At 37.2% G+C, this 17,840-nt stretch overlaps 1 protein-coding gene across 2 annotated transcripts; it reads left to right on the top strand.

Annotated features, from left to right (window-relative positions):
- Nucleotides 1–3,941: 3,941 nt before the first annotated feature.
- MISO1 (mitochondrial inner membrane subdomain organizer 1) lies at nucleotides 3,942–17,188 on the top strand. Of its 2 annotated transcripts, none has more exons than XM_034439159.3 (5): nucleotides 3,942–4,279; nucleotides 7,713–7,772; nucleotides 9,409–9,562; nucleotides 12,290–12,450; nucleotides 13,376–17,188. In XM_034439159.3, the coding sequence occupies exons 1-5, from the start codon at nucleotides 4,196–4,198 to the stop codon at nucleotides 13,640–13,642; spliced, it is 726 nt and encodes a 241-aa protein (XP_034295050.1). In that variant the 5' UTR covers nucleotides 3,942–4,195; the 3' UTR covers nucleotides 13,643–17,188. The 2 variants fall into 2 exon arrangements, with proteins under 2 accessions (XP_034295050.1, XP_034295051.1); XM_034439160.3 differs by lacking the exon at nucleotides 3,942–4,279 and adding an exon at nucleotides 4,900–6,975.
- The last annotated feature ends 652 nt before the right edge of the window (nucleotides 17,189–17,840 follow it).

Genomic DNA, 17,840 nt, shown 5'->3' on the forward strand with positions numbered 1-17,840 from the left:
TTAAGTATCTGTAGGCCCTAAAAGTTGAGTTTGGGAGGGGGAGGGGAGGTTTTGTGCTAGTTAATATAATTTCTGTGCAGACTCCAAATGAAATAAGTTGGTTGAGAAATATTCTGATGGTTTTTCATCAGTTTGATTAAATAAGTTTCTGAATTGGAATAAATAACATCCAACAACCCATATATCTAATAATTTCATTTTTCAGAATGAGAAAACCCTGATAACTTTGAAAATGGAACAATTAAATATAATTACCTCATTAAAAGGAGAACATGTGATCTTAAAATTCAAAATCAGTGATTTTTAAAATAGTAGCAATCTTGTATCAAAGGTAAAACTTGTAAAGAATGATGTTGAATTTTGATGAGAATGTTATTTGGTAATTCAGGCTTAATTTTTTTATCATTTGCAACTTAATCAGCAGTCTGCCACTGTCTCTTCTGGTTTGCATTATTAAGATTTATAAAGCTAGGGTTTGGTTTGTTTGTATTAGTTACCCATGCCATGCTTTTATTCTGCCTTGATATGATGATGAACTCATTCTCTTCAAAGTTTAATCAAACATGACTTTAAAAATAGTGGGCACTATATTATTTCCCTTGGTTTTGATAGCTTAAAATAACTTGAGGGAAAACGGAATACAATCAAATCTATTTCCATATAATTTTATGAGTAGTAAATGCTTGATGAAAAAAAGCATTCTCAAATGTTTAAAAAATATTTTTAGTTATGAACAGTTTAATGATGGGTAGTAACTCTGAAAATATTTTGACTATAATACAGGATGGAAAAGTAATATAACGTATATTTTGGAAAATTGCTAATTGAGCTTTGAGGAGGTTCTTCGGTAGTGGACCATAAAATCAGAAAATGTCACTTAAAAGCACATTAAAAAAACTTTTGAACTAACTGTTAAGCACCTTGAAAAAACTGCTGGCCTTTTAAGATAAAAATGGTTCACTTCAAAAATAAATTCATGATAATTTAACTAAAATGTTTACTGGATTCTTTAAAATATTTAAAGCTTTTCATTGCCTTAAATCTTATTAATAAGATTAATCTTATTAATGAGAACAGAGTACAATTTTCTTGGAGCAAGTGCTTTTATGAAAATGTCACATTACAAAGCCTTGAAAGCTCTTTTTGCTTATTTCAATAAAGCAATATCAACTTTTAATTTTTTTTGTGCATTGATATGCTAAGCAGGAAAGTTGTGCTACAAACATTGCTTTGCAACTGAAAAGCAGTGAATACTTTGCCCAGTTTCTTGATTCTGCAGTTTCTTTCCAAATACTCAATTTCCAAAGTAATTTCTGCTTCTGAAATTACTGAAAAGTTAAAAGATCACATAAAAATGTAAAATAATACCTATTTCCCCCCCAAAACTTAGAGAAACTTGAAAAAAAATGGAGAGAGGAAAGGTTCTCCTCCCCTTAGACTATTTTTTAAATATATCTATGATGTTATAATTCCAGAGATTCCCAGAGCACCATTATGAAATACTGTAGCAGCAAGAAAAAAGAGGACAGCAATTGAATACTTAAAATGCTGATTAAAATTGGAAACATTTTATTTTGTAGATCGTCTGAAAAAGAATTGTCTACCAACTTTTAGAAGATTGCTAGAGGGATGTATGGTCAGTTTTCCTCCAAGATATGGAGCAGCCTTTGAAATGTTTAAAATAATGATTGCAAATTCTTGCATCTTGTTATTTATTTTTCCCCCTCACTTGCAAAATGATAGAATACAGTGGAAGAACTCTGGAGAAGGGGACAGGTTAATTGCTGTAGGAAGAAATTGTCTTTGAGAAGAAATGTTGCATCTGAAAGATGACAACCATGTGTTATTTTAATAACAGAAAGCTGTGTTACACTAGCTCTCTGGTCTACATAGCCCTATTTATCTAACAAGGAGTCATTGTCCAGGGACTCAGGAATTTTTCATATCACCTGTTTCCTGCCCTTTTAATTGGAGATGGCAAAGATTGGACTGGGAGCCTCTATATTCCTTGTTATTCAAGACTGAGCATTAGTTTTACATTTATTGGTCATATAATTGACCAAAAGAGCCTTGGTAGTACAGTGGACTAAAGCACTGTTATTAACATCTGCTGCTTGCAATTACTGCAAGTTCAAATCTCACCAGGCTCAAGGTTGACTCAGCCCTTCCATCCTTTCAAAGGTAGGTAAAATGAGGACCCAGATTGTGGGGGCAATAAGCTGACTTTGTATAAATATACAAAAGTATGAAAGCTATTGCTTAACGCATTGTAAGCCGCCCTGAGTCTCCAGAGAAGGACGGCATATAAATTAAAGCAAAAAAACAAAACAAAACTGAAATCTACAAATGACTCCTTCGGTTGTGGGTTGCCCCCGATTCGGGCCGGTTCTATAGAACCAGTAGTAAAACTGGTGGGAGGCTCCGCCCATCGACCATGATGTCATCAGGAAGCTTCTGTAAAGCAAGTGCACATGCATGACCCCGTTGCAAACTGGTAGTAAAGGTAAATAGAACCCACCTTTTGCAACCTTCTGGCAAGGAAAGTCAATGGGGAAGACAGATTCACTTAACAATTGTGTTACTAACTTAACAACTACAGTGATTCACTGAACAAGTGGAGCAAGAAAGGTCATAAAATGGGGCAAAATTCCCTTAAAGTCTCACTAAGCAACAGAAATTTTGAACTCAATTGTGGTCATAAGTTGAGGACTACCTGTACTGTATACTGTATAATACGTAGTCAATGGTTAAAGATGACTACATATTATATTTTTCACTTACCACTCCATTTTCAAATCAAAACGATTTCTAGAATGGCAAAAAGTTCCTGCTCATAAACTTTCACTCTAAACATCATGATACAGAAAGAATATAAGAAGAGAGAAGGGGAAAACAACATTTGCAGATTAAATACTAGATCTTAAATAATAAGATATTGTATACAATCATGGGAGAGACAGAATCTTTTGAAACTGATTCACATCATCTCTCTGTCTGGTCCATGGATTAAATAGTGCAGCAGTTTGGTGCAGCCTTGTTTCTATTTAAACAAATTCAGATTGTAGGGGTTATTATAATTACTGATTGAGCTCCACAACAAAGTTCTTAGGCTTCCCTACCTTGAGTCCTTTGATGATTTTGTCAAGGAGCATAAAGCTCTCATTTTCCAGAAGTATCCACGGAATCAACGTAGCCATCTTTATTTTGCCTTTATATACTGATACAACCTCACTATGTATGTACAAAAGGGCAGAGGTTATAATGAGAAAATACTTTCATTTGTCCCCAGCAGATACTTTTGCCCTTTTCTCCAAGACATATCTTCATTTACAGACTTCTTTACTGTACTATATCATTCACAAAGTTTTAAAAACTTAATTTTTAATCTCTTCACCCTTCACCAGCAAAGTACCTCTGCGTCTCACCTCTTGAATAAGTAATACATGGGAATTTGAGGGATTCAAATTTATTTATGGCTAGAAGCGGCAACCTGGTATCCTCCAGATGTTTTGGACTACAACTCCCCTATCTTTCCTTGGGCCCTGCTGGTTGAGTTTCATAGATACAAAACACAGCCGCTTACCTGCATCAGGAAATATTAATTTATCTTAAATTTAGCAGCGGACTCATTTATAATCGGTGCTATGCAAAACACAACAGGACAGGCTTTATTAAAAACCCGCAACAACTGGATTCAGGTCTATGGTGAATTCTCAGTCCTCCAGGTCACGGTTGCCCCAAAGGTCCTTTTTGAAAAGGCAACCGGACTTTCTTCGTTTTGTTTTGTTTTCATGGAAGACGTTTCACTTCTCATCCAAGAAGCTTCTTCCGTTCTGAAGAAGGACTGAAATCTTGTAGAACCGAAGAAGCTTCTCGGATAGGAAGCGAAACGTCTTCAAGAAAGAAAGAAAAAAAAGAAAGCCCAGTTGCCTTTTGAAAAAGCATCTTCGGGACGGCTGGATTCGGGATCACACGCAGGAGGGCTTGTGCGGCGCGGGGCCCTCCACCCAACGGCGGAAGAAACGCTCGATCGGCAGCTGCGACTTCAACGCAAAAGCGTCTCCAAAAGGCCTTCGGATGCAGAGACGCAGCTCTTCCCAGCGACCAAAAAGCGGCGCTGCTGCTGCTGCTCCTGCAAGGCCCGAGGGAGCCGCGGCGTAAGGAAGCGACGGGGCCGCGACGGTTATAGGCGACCATGGCCGGGCAGCAGGGCGGAGAGCCGCCGAATTATGTCGCGCGTCTTTCCGAGTGGGCGGACGCGCATCTCACCTTCGTCCGGGTACGCGCCGGGAATCGGTTTGGGTGAAGCGGAGGGCTCGTCGTGCGTCGTTTTTGGGCTGTGCTGCGCCGCTGGCTGAGGGCGGAAGCGGGGCTGCCGGAGTCAGCTTTGCTCCGGTTCCAACTAGAGCAAAAAATGGCAGTTAATTTATAGTAGTGTCTTACTATATATAGTAAAGGGGTAGAGCTTTCGTAGATGCAGAGTTCCCTTGCGCTTTCCCTTCGTATCCTGTAGCCTTCAACCGCCTCGGCCTTAAAATTCTATAAAGTGAGACATGTCGGAATGGCCATCAGTTCTGGGTTTAAATGACAACCACTGTGGTCTGTTAGAACCTGGTTTATCGCTCTGTGTTTTCTTCACACATCAAACGTTTTAAAGATAGAAGAAAACGGGTGTGGGTGTGTATGTGTGTTGTTTTGAATGAACGGTTTAATTGCATAGAAGAAAACTGTCCTGTGTTCCAAAATTTATTATGAATAACATAAATATAATTTCTTACCTGGAATCTTATCAATTGTTGCGGGTTTTTAATAAAGCCTGTCCTGTTGTGTTTTGCATAGCACCGATTATAAATGAGTCCGCTGCTAAGTTTTAAGATAAATTAATATTTCCTGATGCAGGTAAGCGGCTGTGTTTTGTATCTATGAAACTCAACCAGCAGGGCCCAAGGAAAGATAGGGGAGTTGCAATCCAGAACATCTGGAGGATACCGGCTTGCCACTTCTAGCCATAAATAAATTTGAATCCCTCAAATTCCCATATATAAATTACTCAACAGGTGAGACGCAGTGGTACTTTGCTGGTGAAGGGTGAAGAGGTTAAAAATTAATTTTTTAAAACTTTGTGAATGATATAGTACAGTAAAGAAGTCTGTAAATGAAGATATGTCTTGGAGAAAAGGGCAGAGGTATCTGCTGGGGACAAATGAGGAAAGCATTGTCTCGTTATAACCTCTGCCCTTTGTACATACATAGTGATGTTGTATTAGTATATAAAGGCAAAATAAAGATTGCTACGTTGATTCCGTGGATACATTCTAGACATAGAAGAAAACAGGTGTGTGTGTGTTGTTTTGAATGAACAGTTTAATAGCATAGAAGAAAACAGTCCTGTGTTCCAAAGTTATTATGAATAACATAAATATAATTTCTATCTGGAAAATGTGTCTTGAGACTGCTTAAACCGAATAACGGTTCCTTGGTGCATTATGTATCCTTTCAAAGACATTCAGATAGTTCATGTTCTTTGTGGGGGAAAAGCATAAGTGTTTCTAACTGGAGGGATCTTGTTAATTGATCAGAATTGTTTTATTACGTACTGTAATTTGCAGAAGGCCCAGCTATCATTGTCAAAAAGTATGGAGGTTATAGTTGAAAAATTCTGGGAAGCATCAGATTCCTAAACTGAATTCAAGGAAGGAAATTCTATGCATCTGCTGAATTCAAGGCATGTAGACAGAAAAAAACTATGATTGCAACATTATATTTTTCAGACTTCTCAGTGTAAGAACCTTGAACATTTATAGCAATATAAATTAGGTTTATGGAAAGGTCTCAAAATTCATTGCTTGAAGAAGTCTTTCTTTATGATCAAATAACGAAGCAATGGTGATATTTACATATTTTTAAATTAGGTTGCAGAAGTTAGGAAGCTGGTGTATAAACATGAGGTAATAATAATGGCATTAACAAAATGGGTTCAATTTCTGATAACTTCAGTGTCATAGTCATGTAGTTTGCAACAGTACAGGCAGTCCTCAATTTACAACTATTCATTTAGTAACTCTGAAATTAACGGCATTGAAAAAAGTGACTTATGACCAGTCCTTGCACTTATGACCATTGTAGCATCCCCATGGTCACATGATCTAAATACAGAAGCTTAGCATCTGGTGTGTATTTATGATAGTTGCAGCACCATAGGATTATATGATTGACACTTGCAAACTTGTGAGCCAACTTCAAAGTTAGTGAGGGAAGACAGATTTGCTTAATGACTGCATGTTTCATTTAATTACAATGATTCCCCTAACATTCCTGGCAAAAAAAAGGTTATAAAACCAGACACAAGTCAGCTCTCCCCAGGCTCGAGGGTTTCTAGGGGGCAGGGTGCATTGCATTATGGGTGTGGGCATCAGTGCTGTGGAGTCGGAGTCGAGGAGTCGGAGTCGGAGGAAATTTTGGGCACCTGGAGTCGGAGTCGGAAGTACAAAAAACTGATGAGTCGGAGTCGGAACATTTATCTCCCGACTCCACAGCCCTGACAGTGCTGTGGAGTCGGAGTCGAGGAGTCGGAGGAAATTTTGGGTACCTGGAGTCGGAGTCGGAAGTACAAAAAACTGAGGAGTCGGAGTCGGAACATTTATCTCCCGACTCCACAGCCCTGACAGTGCTGTGGAGTCGGAGTCAGAGTCGGAGTCGAAGAGTCGGAGTCGGAGGAAATTTTGGGTACCTGAAGTCTGAGTCGGAGTCGGAAGTACAAAAAACTGAGGAGTCGGAGTTGGAGTTGGAACATTTATCTCCCGACTCCACAGCCCTGGTGGGCATGCACATGCGCGACTCCCCTGCGCTCCCCCCACTTTTGGCACACGATGGCAAAAAGATTAGCCATCACTGTTCTAGAGCATGAAATAACAGAAAATGTATGTTGTAGGCACACTTAAAGCAGCAGCCACTTTTCTCAGGATTACACGGCAGGTAAAGAGACATTTCCAAATTCAAAGCAGCCTTTGTACATCAGATCTTAAATATTGGTAGTCCTCAACTTACGACGACAATTGAACCCAAAATTTCTGTTGCGAAGTAAGATAATTGTTAAGTGAATTTTGCTCCATTTCTTGCCACAGTTGTTAAGTGAATCACTGCAGTTGTTATGTTAGTAACAACGGTTGTTAAATGAGTCTGGCTTCCCCCATTGACTTTACTTGTCAGAAGGTCGCAAAAGGTGATCACATTACCCTAGGACACTGCAACCCTCATAAATATAACCAGTTGCCAAGCATCCAAATTTTGATCACATGATCATAGGGATGCAGCAACGGTCTTAAGTGTGAAAAATGGTCATAAGTCACTTTTTTCTGTGCCTTTGTAATTTTAAGCCATCACTAAATGAACTGTTGTAAGTTGGGGACTACCAGTACTCCTCATCTGAAATTCTTCATACTCAGAATTGTCTAGTTCCAAATTTGCAAAATCATTTCAATTTAATAAAGAATGAAAATCATAAACCTATAAAGCTTGGAGATTTTGTGACTTAGTTTTTTAAAAATTAGATACATTTGTGACTACTATTATATATTCCATTTTTAGGCAGCAGTTGGTATTAAAAATGTACATATTGTATCTTGTAGATCATATTCATAAAACAGATAAGGTGTCACACCGTGAGATGGAAATACATGTTTTTCAAATAATTTATGGGATTTTTTCCCTAGAACATAAGTACTGGATTGGCAATAGCTGGAGTGATTGTACTTGCGAAGAGTATCAAATTGGTAAGTTACATTTTGTGTATAAATATATATTGAGTATATATATTTAATTTTACGAAGCACATACTGTTGTATCCAATAAATTGGAACAATAAGTTAATAATGAGCATGCTGCTTGCTCATGTACAACTTGCAGCCAAGTCTTGTTTTAATGTAGCCTGTTTTGTTTCAAATAAATATCAAAAAGTTTTATTACTTATCGTTAAATGAGGACTACCTGTTTTATTTTTTCAAAGCAAGATAGAAAGCAGATTTATATTGCTTTGAGTCTTATTTGCCTTTTTTGGCAGGATTTTAAAAACTATGAACCATTATAGTATATAGGTTTTAAGGATCTCACTTTATTCATTTGGGCTCGGCGGCCATCTTCTGAAACACAAAATGTCGCTGACTGAAATAATGGCACAGAGATTTTTCATTAATGATCCTATTGGATGGGTTTTTCTAAATAAGGAACTTGCAAAATCTTTCACTAATGAATGTAAGAAAGCCCTTAAATATTTGCAGAATAATCACAACCTTAATGTATTGCTGCTGTACATATTGAACACTAAGCTTCTGTGTACTTGGGGGTCTTAATTTATAATGAAAAACTTAGTTACCATAAATATTCCCAAATTTTATTTTCTTGTTTATTTTAAAATTTCCTTGTTATTTTTTTTAAAGTTGTTTTAGACCTTGAAATGCCATAATGAGTACATTTCTTGGAATTATGTTACTCAGTTTATTTACAGACCTTCACACATTACTTTCAAGGGCTTCTATGTTGGCAAAGAGGCCTTGTAAGAGGACAAGAGAGTCATTGTACAAATAATTTAAATCCTGGTGTTCTAACCTTCATATAATAGGGGTGGGATGTTATATGAATAGCATATCCCAAGGACCAGTCTGGTAGGAAATACTAATTGTATAGCAACTCTTTTCTTCTTGTTCTTACTTCTTTTAAAGCAGGGTTTTGACTGAAGAGGCCATCTAAATTTATTTCCCTATAAAGTATGAAAACTTTCTATATTAAGTAAAATTCAGGATGATGTTTTAAAAGTTTTCTATAAAGCATGTTTTATTTGGGTATAAATTGCATCTTATTTCAAAGTGTTCATTTAGATAAAAATTGCATGTTTAAAGTGTCTTTCTTGAGACCATTGACGTTCAATCTTCATAGCACTTTATAGAGTGAGAATTAGTAATAAAAAGAGCTTTTTATAGTACAATGTATTTATACTGAAAATTTCAACCAAATTAAACTAATAATGATTTTGCAGTTATTATATGTATTCAAATATATAATATATGTTGTATAATTACATATTTAATTTTATAAAGGAATGAATATATAATACATTGATTTTTTTATCCAATTATTTTCATAAATAACTCAGAGTGAAAACATACTGAATACATCTTCCTTCTCCTATTGTCCTCAAAACAACAACCCTGTGAAGTGAGTAGGGCTGAAAGAGAATGAGTGCCCAAAGTCACCCAGCCGGTTTTCTTTCCTAAGGCAGAACTAGAACTTCCAGTCTCCTGGTTTCTAGCCTTCTGCATGAACCAAGCGACTAGACCAAATACTGTACGCCCACATTTATATTTTTATAATAGTTGTATAGGCACTGTTTATATTCTTTTTTCTTATGAATAGACAGCCAAATTCACAAATGCTTTGGAAATACCTCCGGAATTTATAGACAAGAATGTTAAGCTACGTGGACAATTACGTCGAATAACTGAACAAGGATTAGAAATTGAACATGTCCCTATTACCCTTCCAATCATTTCTTCTCTGCAGAAAAGATGTAAGTAAGATGGGTACCTTCATAGTGGCAAAGTTAAAAAATTTTTACAGGTTTGAAACATTTTTAGAGGTTTGAATTTAAGGAATTCTAAACATGAGTGAGTGGCCACCTTTAGAAAACTCATATGAAAAGCAAATGCAATCTATATTTTACCATGTACTTGTATGCAGTGGTGAAATGTAAAATTTGTTACTACCAGTTCTGTGGGCGTGGCTTGGTGGGGGTAATGTGACTGGGTGGGTATGGCCAACTTTTTTTTTTACTTTTGAAAGCATTTTTTTTACAACCTCTTTGGCCTAGCCCTTTGGTGTTTAAATTAAGGAGGTGTTACATAATGGGGCAGTGGAAGCTGTTCACTAAAACACTAAAACCATTGATAGAGAGTTGGATGGGAATGAAGATAGGCATGTTCATGTACTCAAGTCAACCATGAGGATGACTTGGGTCAAATGAGACAATGTATTTCAGCCTGAAATCCCACAATGACTTTACAAGTAGTTCTTGTTTAGTGACTACCTCACTTAGCAACAGTTTGCACTTATAGTAGGGATGAAAAAGTAACTTTATGACCAGTGCTTGTATTTACATTGGCAGATCTGTAAATCAAAGGAAAGCTGAAGATCATAAGCACAGTCACAATTTCACTTAGTGACCACTTCACTTAATGACCAAGTTGCCTGTCCCAATTGTGGTCAGTAGATGAGGACTACCTGTAAGAAGATAAAATGAGGGCAAATTTGATTTGAACTTCTGGAGGGGAAAAAAATGAGATAAAACAGCAAGAAAAATAAGGTGTTTATTTTAGTAGGTTTTAACCCCTCCAGAGTAAAATATTATTTAGGCCTTTCTAACTTACCTTGACTCTAAAACTCAAAGTGGTTTACATGGAATCTTCTTTCATTTTATCCCTACAACAATAGCCATGTGAAATTGGTTGGGCTGGGAGAGAGCAATGGATTCAAAATCACATATAAATTCCCATGGCTACAGGCAGACTTCAACTTTGTTCAGTCGTAATCCAAACACACAACATTACACTGCTATGCTACACCATGCTGGCTATCCTTGACTGCTACTGAAGCACCATATTAGGCTGGGTAAGAAAAAGATTAAATGCACACTATGGATGAGGTTAAAAAAACAACAACAACTGGAGGCAGAGATTGAGGTTCAGACTCCTTTGAATGGAGTAAATTAAAGAGTATATTCATAATCTTGGAATACTCTATTCTTTAGCTGTCACTGGAATCACTGGTGGTAGCTGTTGTGAGAAGTGCCTTTGTACAGTTATATGTGTTATGCCAACTACATCCTTTTCCCAGCCTCATCAGTTTTGACAGTGATTATTTATGCCTTGACTACATCCATGTTGACTACTGTAGAAAATAAGGAAAATGATCTTAACAGAGTTAGGCAAGATCTGCTACCAAAGCAACAAGGAAAAAATATGATTTAAATTCAAAACAAGCAGAAAGTCCAAAATAAGTGGCTCAGACAGAACTTCCCTAATTCATTGGATTGTAAGAAGGAGATGGAGGTACTGCACAAATAAACTTATATAATTCTGTTATGATAGCCCCTCCATAAAGTATCTTTAATCTTCCTTTGGAGCTAGTCTATCTGACCTATGAAAATGTCCCATGAATGAATTTTCCATGACATGGAAATATGCAGAAGTTGTAGTTATGTAAAATATATCAGCTACATTGTTAAATGGGGCATATTATGTCTACATTAGAAGAAACACTATGCTACTTACCAGATGTTTTCTGGAGACAGTTTAAAATGCTGGTATTGACTTTTGAAGGCTTAAACGGTTTAGAGTACGAGTTTAAGGACTGTTCCTTTTGTTACGGTTGTCAAGTTGTTAAGATTAGCAGGAGAAGTCCTTTTGAAGAAGCCTTCACTGTCTGAAGCTCCGATTTCTGGGTGTGTGGGAAGGGAAAGTTGCGTTTGCTTTCTGCTTTTTCTATGTTTAGGAAATAGATAAAGATGTGGAGTGGGTCTGGGGAGGTTGCTAGATTTTTAGGCAGTGTTAATGTTTATTTTATTGTAAATTTAAAGTTCTATTATATGTTTTGTTAGCTGTGTTGAGTGCTCACCAGAGCTGAAGGGCAAGTTTTGAATCAAATAAAATATCTTCAGTGTTCTCTTGCTTCAAAAAACGAAACGTTATTTTTATCCTGCATTTTTATACTAACAGTAATTGAAGCAATATATACAAAATATGTATTTTAAAATTAATAAAAACTAATACTAAAATACAGAGCCTACATCTTTCAGATCTGCTTTGTAGATTACCTGAATCAATTTCAGTTTACAATAAATGCACATTACTTAACACTTTCTATACTCACTTGAAGTAAGTATTTATAATTACTTTCCGTCGTCATCAACACCACACTGTGAATTCAAAGCCCGTAGTGTAGCAGTTCTTTGTCATTTCTGTCATTCCATGATTTAGAAAAAGAAGACAGATGTGCAAATTATTCAGTGCACTAGTTTCTCCATGCATGGAACAGTCACTTTTGGAGTTTTTAGCTTTCTTCAATCACAGAAAATATTAACAGCTCTAACAATAAGACTTTGACTCCTAGAATCTTTCATTTAAATCTTGGAGAGCAAAATTCTAATTTACCTTCCCCTTTAATTGTTTAGATCAATGTCCTAAATGAGGTATTTTTACTAATGTTTAAATAAAACAATAATGCATGTATATCATTTTAGGGCATTCAAATGGTTTGTTGCTTGTCAGGCTTGCTGGTGTGGAGTTAACATCTGATGGGATAATCTGGTTAAAAGAAGAAATGAAACCTTCACAAATGATTTGGTTCCAGCTTTTGGGCAGAAAAGAATCAGCACTTGATTGCTTCGTAATAGTAAATAAGGTAATGTCCAGAGAGAATAGAAGAGTTCCAGGAGCGCAAACAATTAAGAGTACTTAGTGTAAAATAATTTATGATGAATTCAGTGACTTTTTCTCCCAAGTAAAAACTTACAGCAAGGTCATGCATCAATTCTGGATTCAGAAATGCTGACTGATGTTATGCAATGCCTAGACAAACATTTGGCAAACTATTGTATTGGAGGTGGAGGCAGAAGAGGTTGGTGCGTAGGGAGACTTTATTGCTGGTCTTAGCCTATGGCAGTTGCGCTCCAACATGTTAGGAGTGCAATTCCCTGGAATTTCCAACCAACACAGCCAAAAGTTGTGAATCTAGAAATAGTAGCCCCAGTGCATCCAGAAGCAAAGGTAGTTTTCAACTTACAACCACAGTTGGGATCAGAATCTCTGTTATTAATCAAAGTGTTTGTTAAGTGAGTCACACTCAATTTAGAATCTTTTTTTTTTGCTACAGTTGTTTAGTGAATCACTTCAATTATTAAATGAATCACGCAGTCATTAAGCCAATCCAACTTTCTTCCTTGACTTTGCTTGTCGGAAGCCAGCTGGGAAGTTTGCAAATGGGGATCATATGATCCCAGGATTCTTCAACTGTCATATGCTGGTTGCCAAGTGCCCAAATGACAATCGTGTGACCAATAGGATATATTGAAGGTTGCAAGTGCTGGTATAAGTCACCCTTCACTGCGGTTGTAACTTTGAATGGTCACTAAACGGTTGTAAGTCAAGGACTACCTGTATTCAGGTTGGACAGTGATGGCATTACTTAAGAAAATTTATATGGCTGCCCAAGTCACTTGAGGAATTCAGCTTTAATTTTTGTTCCTTACTGGAATGGACACAGTATGTAATACCGTAATATGTTAATTATATGTTTTATGCAAAATTTTAATGTCTTTTTTGAACAGGGGAGATTTTTCAGTATTTGTCTAAATGAAGAGATCTTGCGACGGGGGCTTGGCAAGACAGTTCGTATTGAAGGGTTGGATCATGAATCCCGGATATACTGGAAGCTTCACAAGAGGCTACTTCAAGCAGAAATGAAAGCTGTGAAAAAAAAGAAAGGAATCTGGAAAGAAGAGACATTCATTGAAAAGCTCAAAGAACACATGAGCAATTATAAATTTATCCAAAAATTAAAGCAGTTTGCAACATGGTTAAGAATCCGGCTATGAAAACAATTGCTTGGAGGACCCTAAATGGAGCAGGGAGTACATTGTGTTAGCTTCTCTGAAAATGATGTAACTAAGTTCTTAAGAAGATGAAAACATCTGATGCCTATGTCTTAAGAAAATGTACATATACAATACACATAATTATTGTTAAAAGTTTTAATCTAAGCTTTTTCATAAGGAAGAACACTCTTTAGGCTGTCTAACTCCCCCAGAGGAAAAAGCACAAAATATAACGTGAAGATAAAGTAAATATGGAATTACTGGTGATGTATTTTACAAAGATGGCATGCAACAGGGCAAAAAAAAAAAAAAAAAAAGCAAGGACTGATCTCCATTATTACATTTTGTGCAAAAAATTGGTCAGCTTTTTTATGATAGGGCAGCCATAATGCTGATGTTTGACCTTCTAAATGCTGAATTTGGCTTCATTTGGGAGACGGCTTTCTGGCTTCAGTTTATGACTGCAGCATTATTTAATGCTCTTGTGACAAATCGTCCAATTTAGGTTCATACTGGCACTGGTTAAAGATGATTAGCTAATAATTATGTAAATTAGCCCCATAAACATTGTGGATTTTGTGCTGTCTGTTCTAGAGGTGGTTCTTAATGGGTATCAAGATACTACCCACATTCTATAAATATCAAAGTGTAGCAATTGCAATTCTTGGTTCGTTGCTCCTATAACTATACCAGGTTTCTTTCAGAAAAGGTAGAAATTATACCAGCCAAACTATCTTATCTGTACATGGTATGTTGTCTCTATGGTCTGTGTCCGTTGGCTTCATTCCTTTGTTCTGTTCATTTCTCTTTACTTTGTGATGCTACAGGGAAGAATTAAATACAGCTGCCTGTATAATAATTTGTTTATCAAAGAGAATAGCTAATTTCAGAGAGACCAATGTGTTCAAGAGTCAGTATTACTGCTTATGTTTTATAGATATTCTAACATTTTAAGGGACGAAGAAGGAAGTGACATTGAAATTATAGACTTGTGCTCAAGGCAAGTTTGTGTTGGATTTGAATGTAAAGATTAATTGACCTGATCATAAGATGTGATCACATGAATAGATTTACTTTGGTAGAACATTATGTATTACTTTGTGTTCTGAACCACTTATTTAAATGCTTAACTAGCACTTGACAACATTTTGAATGGTCTTGCCAATGTAGGTAATATATAGAGAGAATATATCTACATTGACAATTAAATCTTATAGAAATATTTTTTTTTTTGCTGATCTGTATTGTCTTAAAATTAGTTCAATACAAAGCAATATGTATTCCTTAAATATCAATATATGAAATGCAGTTCTTCAATCTATTAGTAGAAAGACGACTTTGCCTGTATTCACACTCCAAATTAAATAAAGTAGGGTTAGATAAATTTGTGTAAAATTAGACATTGTGGGTTATGAACTGTTTGATGGTTTAGTACAGTATGTAAAGTTAGCTTGTGGTTTATTCAACAAACTCTGCATAAGGGATCTGTGCTCAACTAGCTTGCTCTTGTGGTTAAAGGCACCAGGCTAGAAAATAAGAGATCGTGAGTTCTAGTCCTGTTTTAGACATGAGAGCCAGTTAGGTGACATTTTGGGCCAGTGACTCTCCAGTCACTGAGACAGAGAGAGTGACTACTTCAAGGTCACCCAGCTGGCTTTGTGCCTGGGGTGGGACTAAAACTCACAATCTCCAGTTAATCACTATACCCGAGTGGCTCTCTTGGGTATAATATGCCCAATGCGTTTTTCATTGTCTTTAGGGATAAGGTTATCTCATTCTTCTCATAGAATATGTTTAAAGTGTGTTATTCAGTTAAAAAACAGTCTTCAGATCTGAATGATGACTTAAAGAGATCTTATGAGTATTAAAAACCTGTCTTAAGAATGGAACCAGGTATTAAGATCTGTAGATTTATTTTCCAGGCCCACAGCTCTGTGAATTGCTAGCGTAACTTCCACCACAAATAAAACCTTCCTAATAATTTTAAATACAATCCTGTTGTTCTACCTGATTTAAAGCATAGCTTTTAAAAAGTGCATTTTATATTGAAGAATGACATTAAATCCTGATTTCTGTCTTCAAGATTTTATCCTGGTCATTTCATTCAGTATGATCCCACTGGCTGGTATCATAGGCTGAGAAATAGTAGCAAAATTATATCTGGGGGATAAATGAGATTCATTTGGGCATGTTGCTTTTATATTACAAATCTTTAGTAGAACAATAATGCTATAAAACTTCAGCGGGCAATTGCTTTTCTCTTTCTCTCCATTTATGAAGGGTCCAGCTCCCCAACCATGTCACTTCCAATTATCTTTGGATAAAGTTTCTTCAGCTGGAGCCCATGATGCTTTGCTTTGAAACTGCAGGCTCTTCAGCCGAATTGAATAACATCAATGGGGTGTTTCTATGGTTTCAGCCAGGCCAAAACTGGACAGTGATGAAAAGGTGAAACTTAAGCTGGTTGCTCCTAGAGGTCACCATTCCCCCATTTCAGCCTCCCTTCAAGTTGTCTGCAAAGCTAATGCATCAGATTGACAATAATTCCTTTTTGCAACCCCTAAAGAAAAGAGTGCCACTTCCAAAACCTGCACTCTTTCTTAGATGCAAGGCTGCTTTGCATATATTAAACATAAGAGCTGATGAGATCTGCCGGTTAAGAATCACTCAGATCTGACTGCAACTGAACTTCCTACTGCTGTAGCCTCAGGCGCACATAATGACTGTGCTCATTGTACTAAGGTTTAATTGGTTTGTTTAGTTTTAGTTTGGCTTGGTTTATGTGTCATAGGAACCAGTCATGAGTGATAAAACATAATCTCTATGGTTTAAAGGTGGTTCATTTAGTAACCATAGTTAATCATGATTTAGGGTCATGTGGGAACCAGACAATAGAATAGAAGTAGAGCAGAGGTGTCAAACTCAAGGCCAGGGGGCCGGATCTGGCCCGCGAGGTACTTAGATCTGGCCTGCAGGTCCACCCTGGAAATAGCAAAGGACTGGCCCATGGTGCTTCTGCCAGCGAAAACGGACTCCTGAGCTCCGTTTTTGGCTGCCACTGCCTCCTGCAACCCTCTGCCAGTGGAAGCGGAGCTCTGGTGGCGCTCTGTTTTCACTGGCAGAGGGTTGCAGGAAGCTGTGGCAGCCATAAATGAATCTCGGGAGTCCTTTTTCACTGGCAGAGTGCTCGGGTCCCCACAGGCGCCCCCAGCAGGAGTGATGTTGACCTGGCCACGCCCACCCTGGCCTCTCCACCCTGGCTTCCCAAGGTCAAACACAACCCTGATGCGGCCCTCAATGAAATCAAGTTTGACACCCCTGAAGTAGAGTCCTTTTGCAGCCAGAAGACACATTTAAAATACAAACGGAAAACAATTTTCTAAGAAAAACAGAGTGACATGGTGAGATCCCTAGAAGAGACATGGCTAATAATTTTGTCCAATACTTTCTGTGATTCAGGATGTGGGATTAAAGCAAAGTCAGTGTGTTAGCCATAAGCTTGTTTGCTCCTGTTGAATTAAATAATAAAAAAAATAAAGCAAAATACTGCACGCCGACCATCTGTGATTTGCCACCAAATTTCATTATGTAATTTGGGAAACTAGGGATCACAAAAATGGGATTGGGGTTTTGTGGTTTATAGGTTTCCCTCCTAGACTCCCTGGGACATCTTTCAGAGAAAATATGTCTAGCTTTGCCTTCTCTGTGGATTTAGATAAACCATTTAAGATTGCCTTATGTCGCTATTTCTCAGCCTTAGCAACTTGCTAGGGAATTATGGGAGTTGAAGTCTACAAGTTTTACAGCTGCTGAGATTAAGAAACACTGCCTTATGCCATTGCAAATTAGAATCACCATTAAAACGTTGTTTCCAACATAATACAAGGGGAAATACTTATAGGAATATCCCATATAAACTGAAGAAACAGGCATTTTTACTTCATTTGTCATGTAAATTAATAGAGCAATTGACAAGGGCAGGTTGAAGCAGCTCTTTTCTAGCCGTGGTTATGTTTTGTTTTAAAAGAGAGCACTTTCGTCACTAAAGAGAAATCCCACGCATGTAAAGCAGCAGTTACATAAACAGTACACCCCAAACTTTCTTGCCTCTTTCTTATTGGAGGAGAATTTGAAATAGGTGAATGAAAGCAGTTTGGTTCTTCCAGCAGACTTTGAACCAGCAAACAATAGAGGCAGG

Source organism: Pantherophis guttatus, chromosome 6, assembly GCF_059756535.1.
Source record: "Pantherophis guttatus breed Tessera chromosome 6, ASM5975653v1, whole genome shotgun sequence".
NCBI lineage: Eukaryota > Metazoa > Chordata > Lepidosauria > Squamata > Colubridae > Pantherophis > Pantherophis guttatus.

Bases quoted from the DNA above. Each gene is read 5' to 3' on its own strand.
- MISO1 (XM_034439159.3), top strand. From the start codon at position 4,196: ATGGCCGGGCAGCAGGGCGGAGAGCCGCCGAATTATGTCGCGCGTCTT. The intron at 4,280-7,712 runs GTACGCGCCGGG...TTTTTTCCCTAG, and splicing joins CGCATCTCACCTTCGTCCGG to AACATAAGTACTGGATTGGC. The intron at 9,563-12,289 runs GTAAGTAAGATG...ATATCATTTTAG, and splicing joins TTCTTCTCTGCAGAAAAGAT to GGCATTCAAATGGTTTGTTG.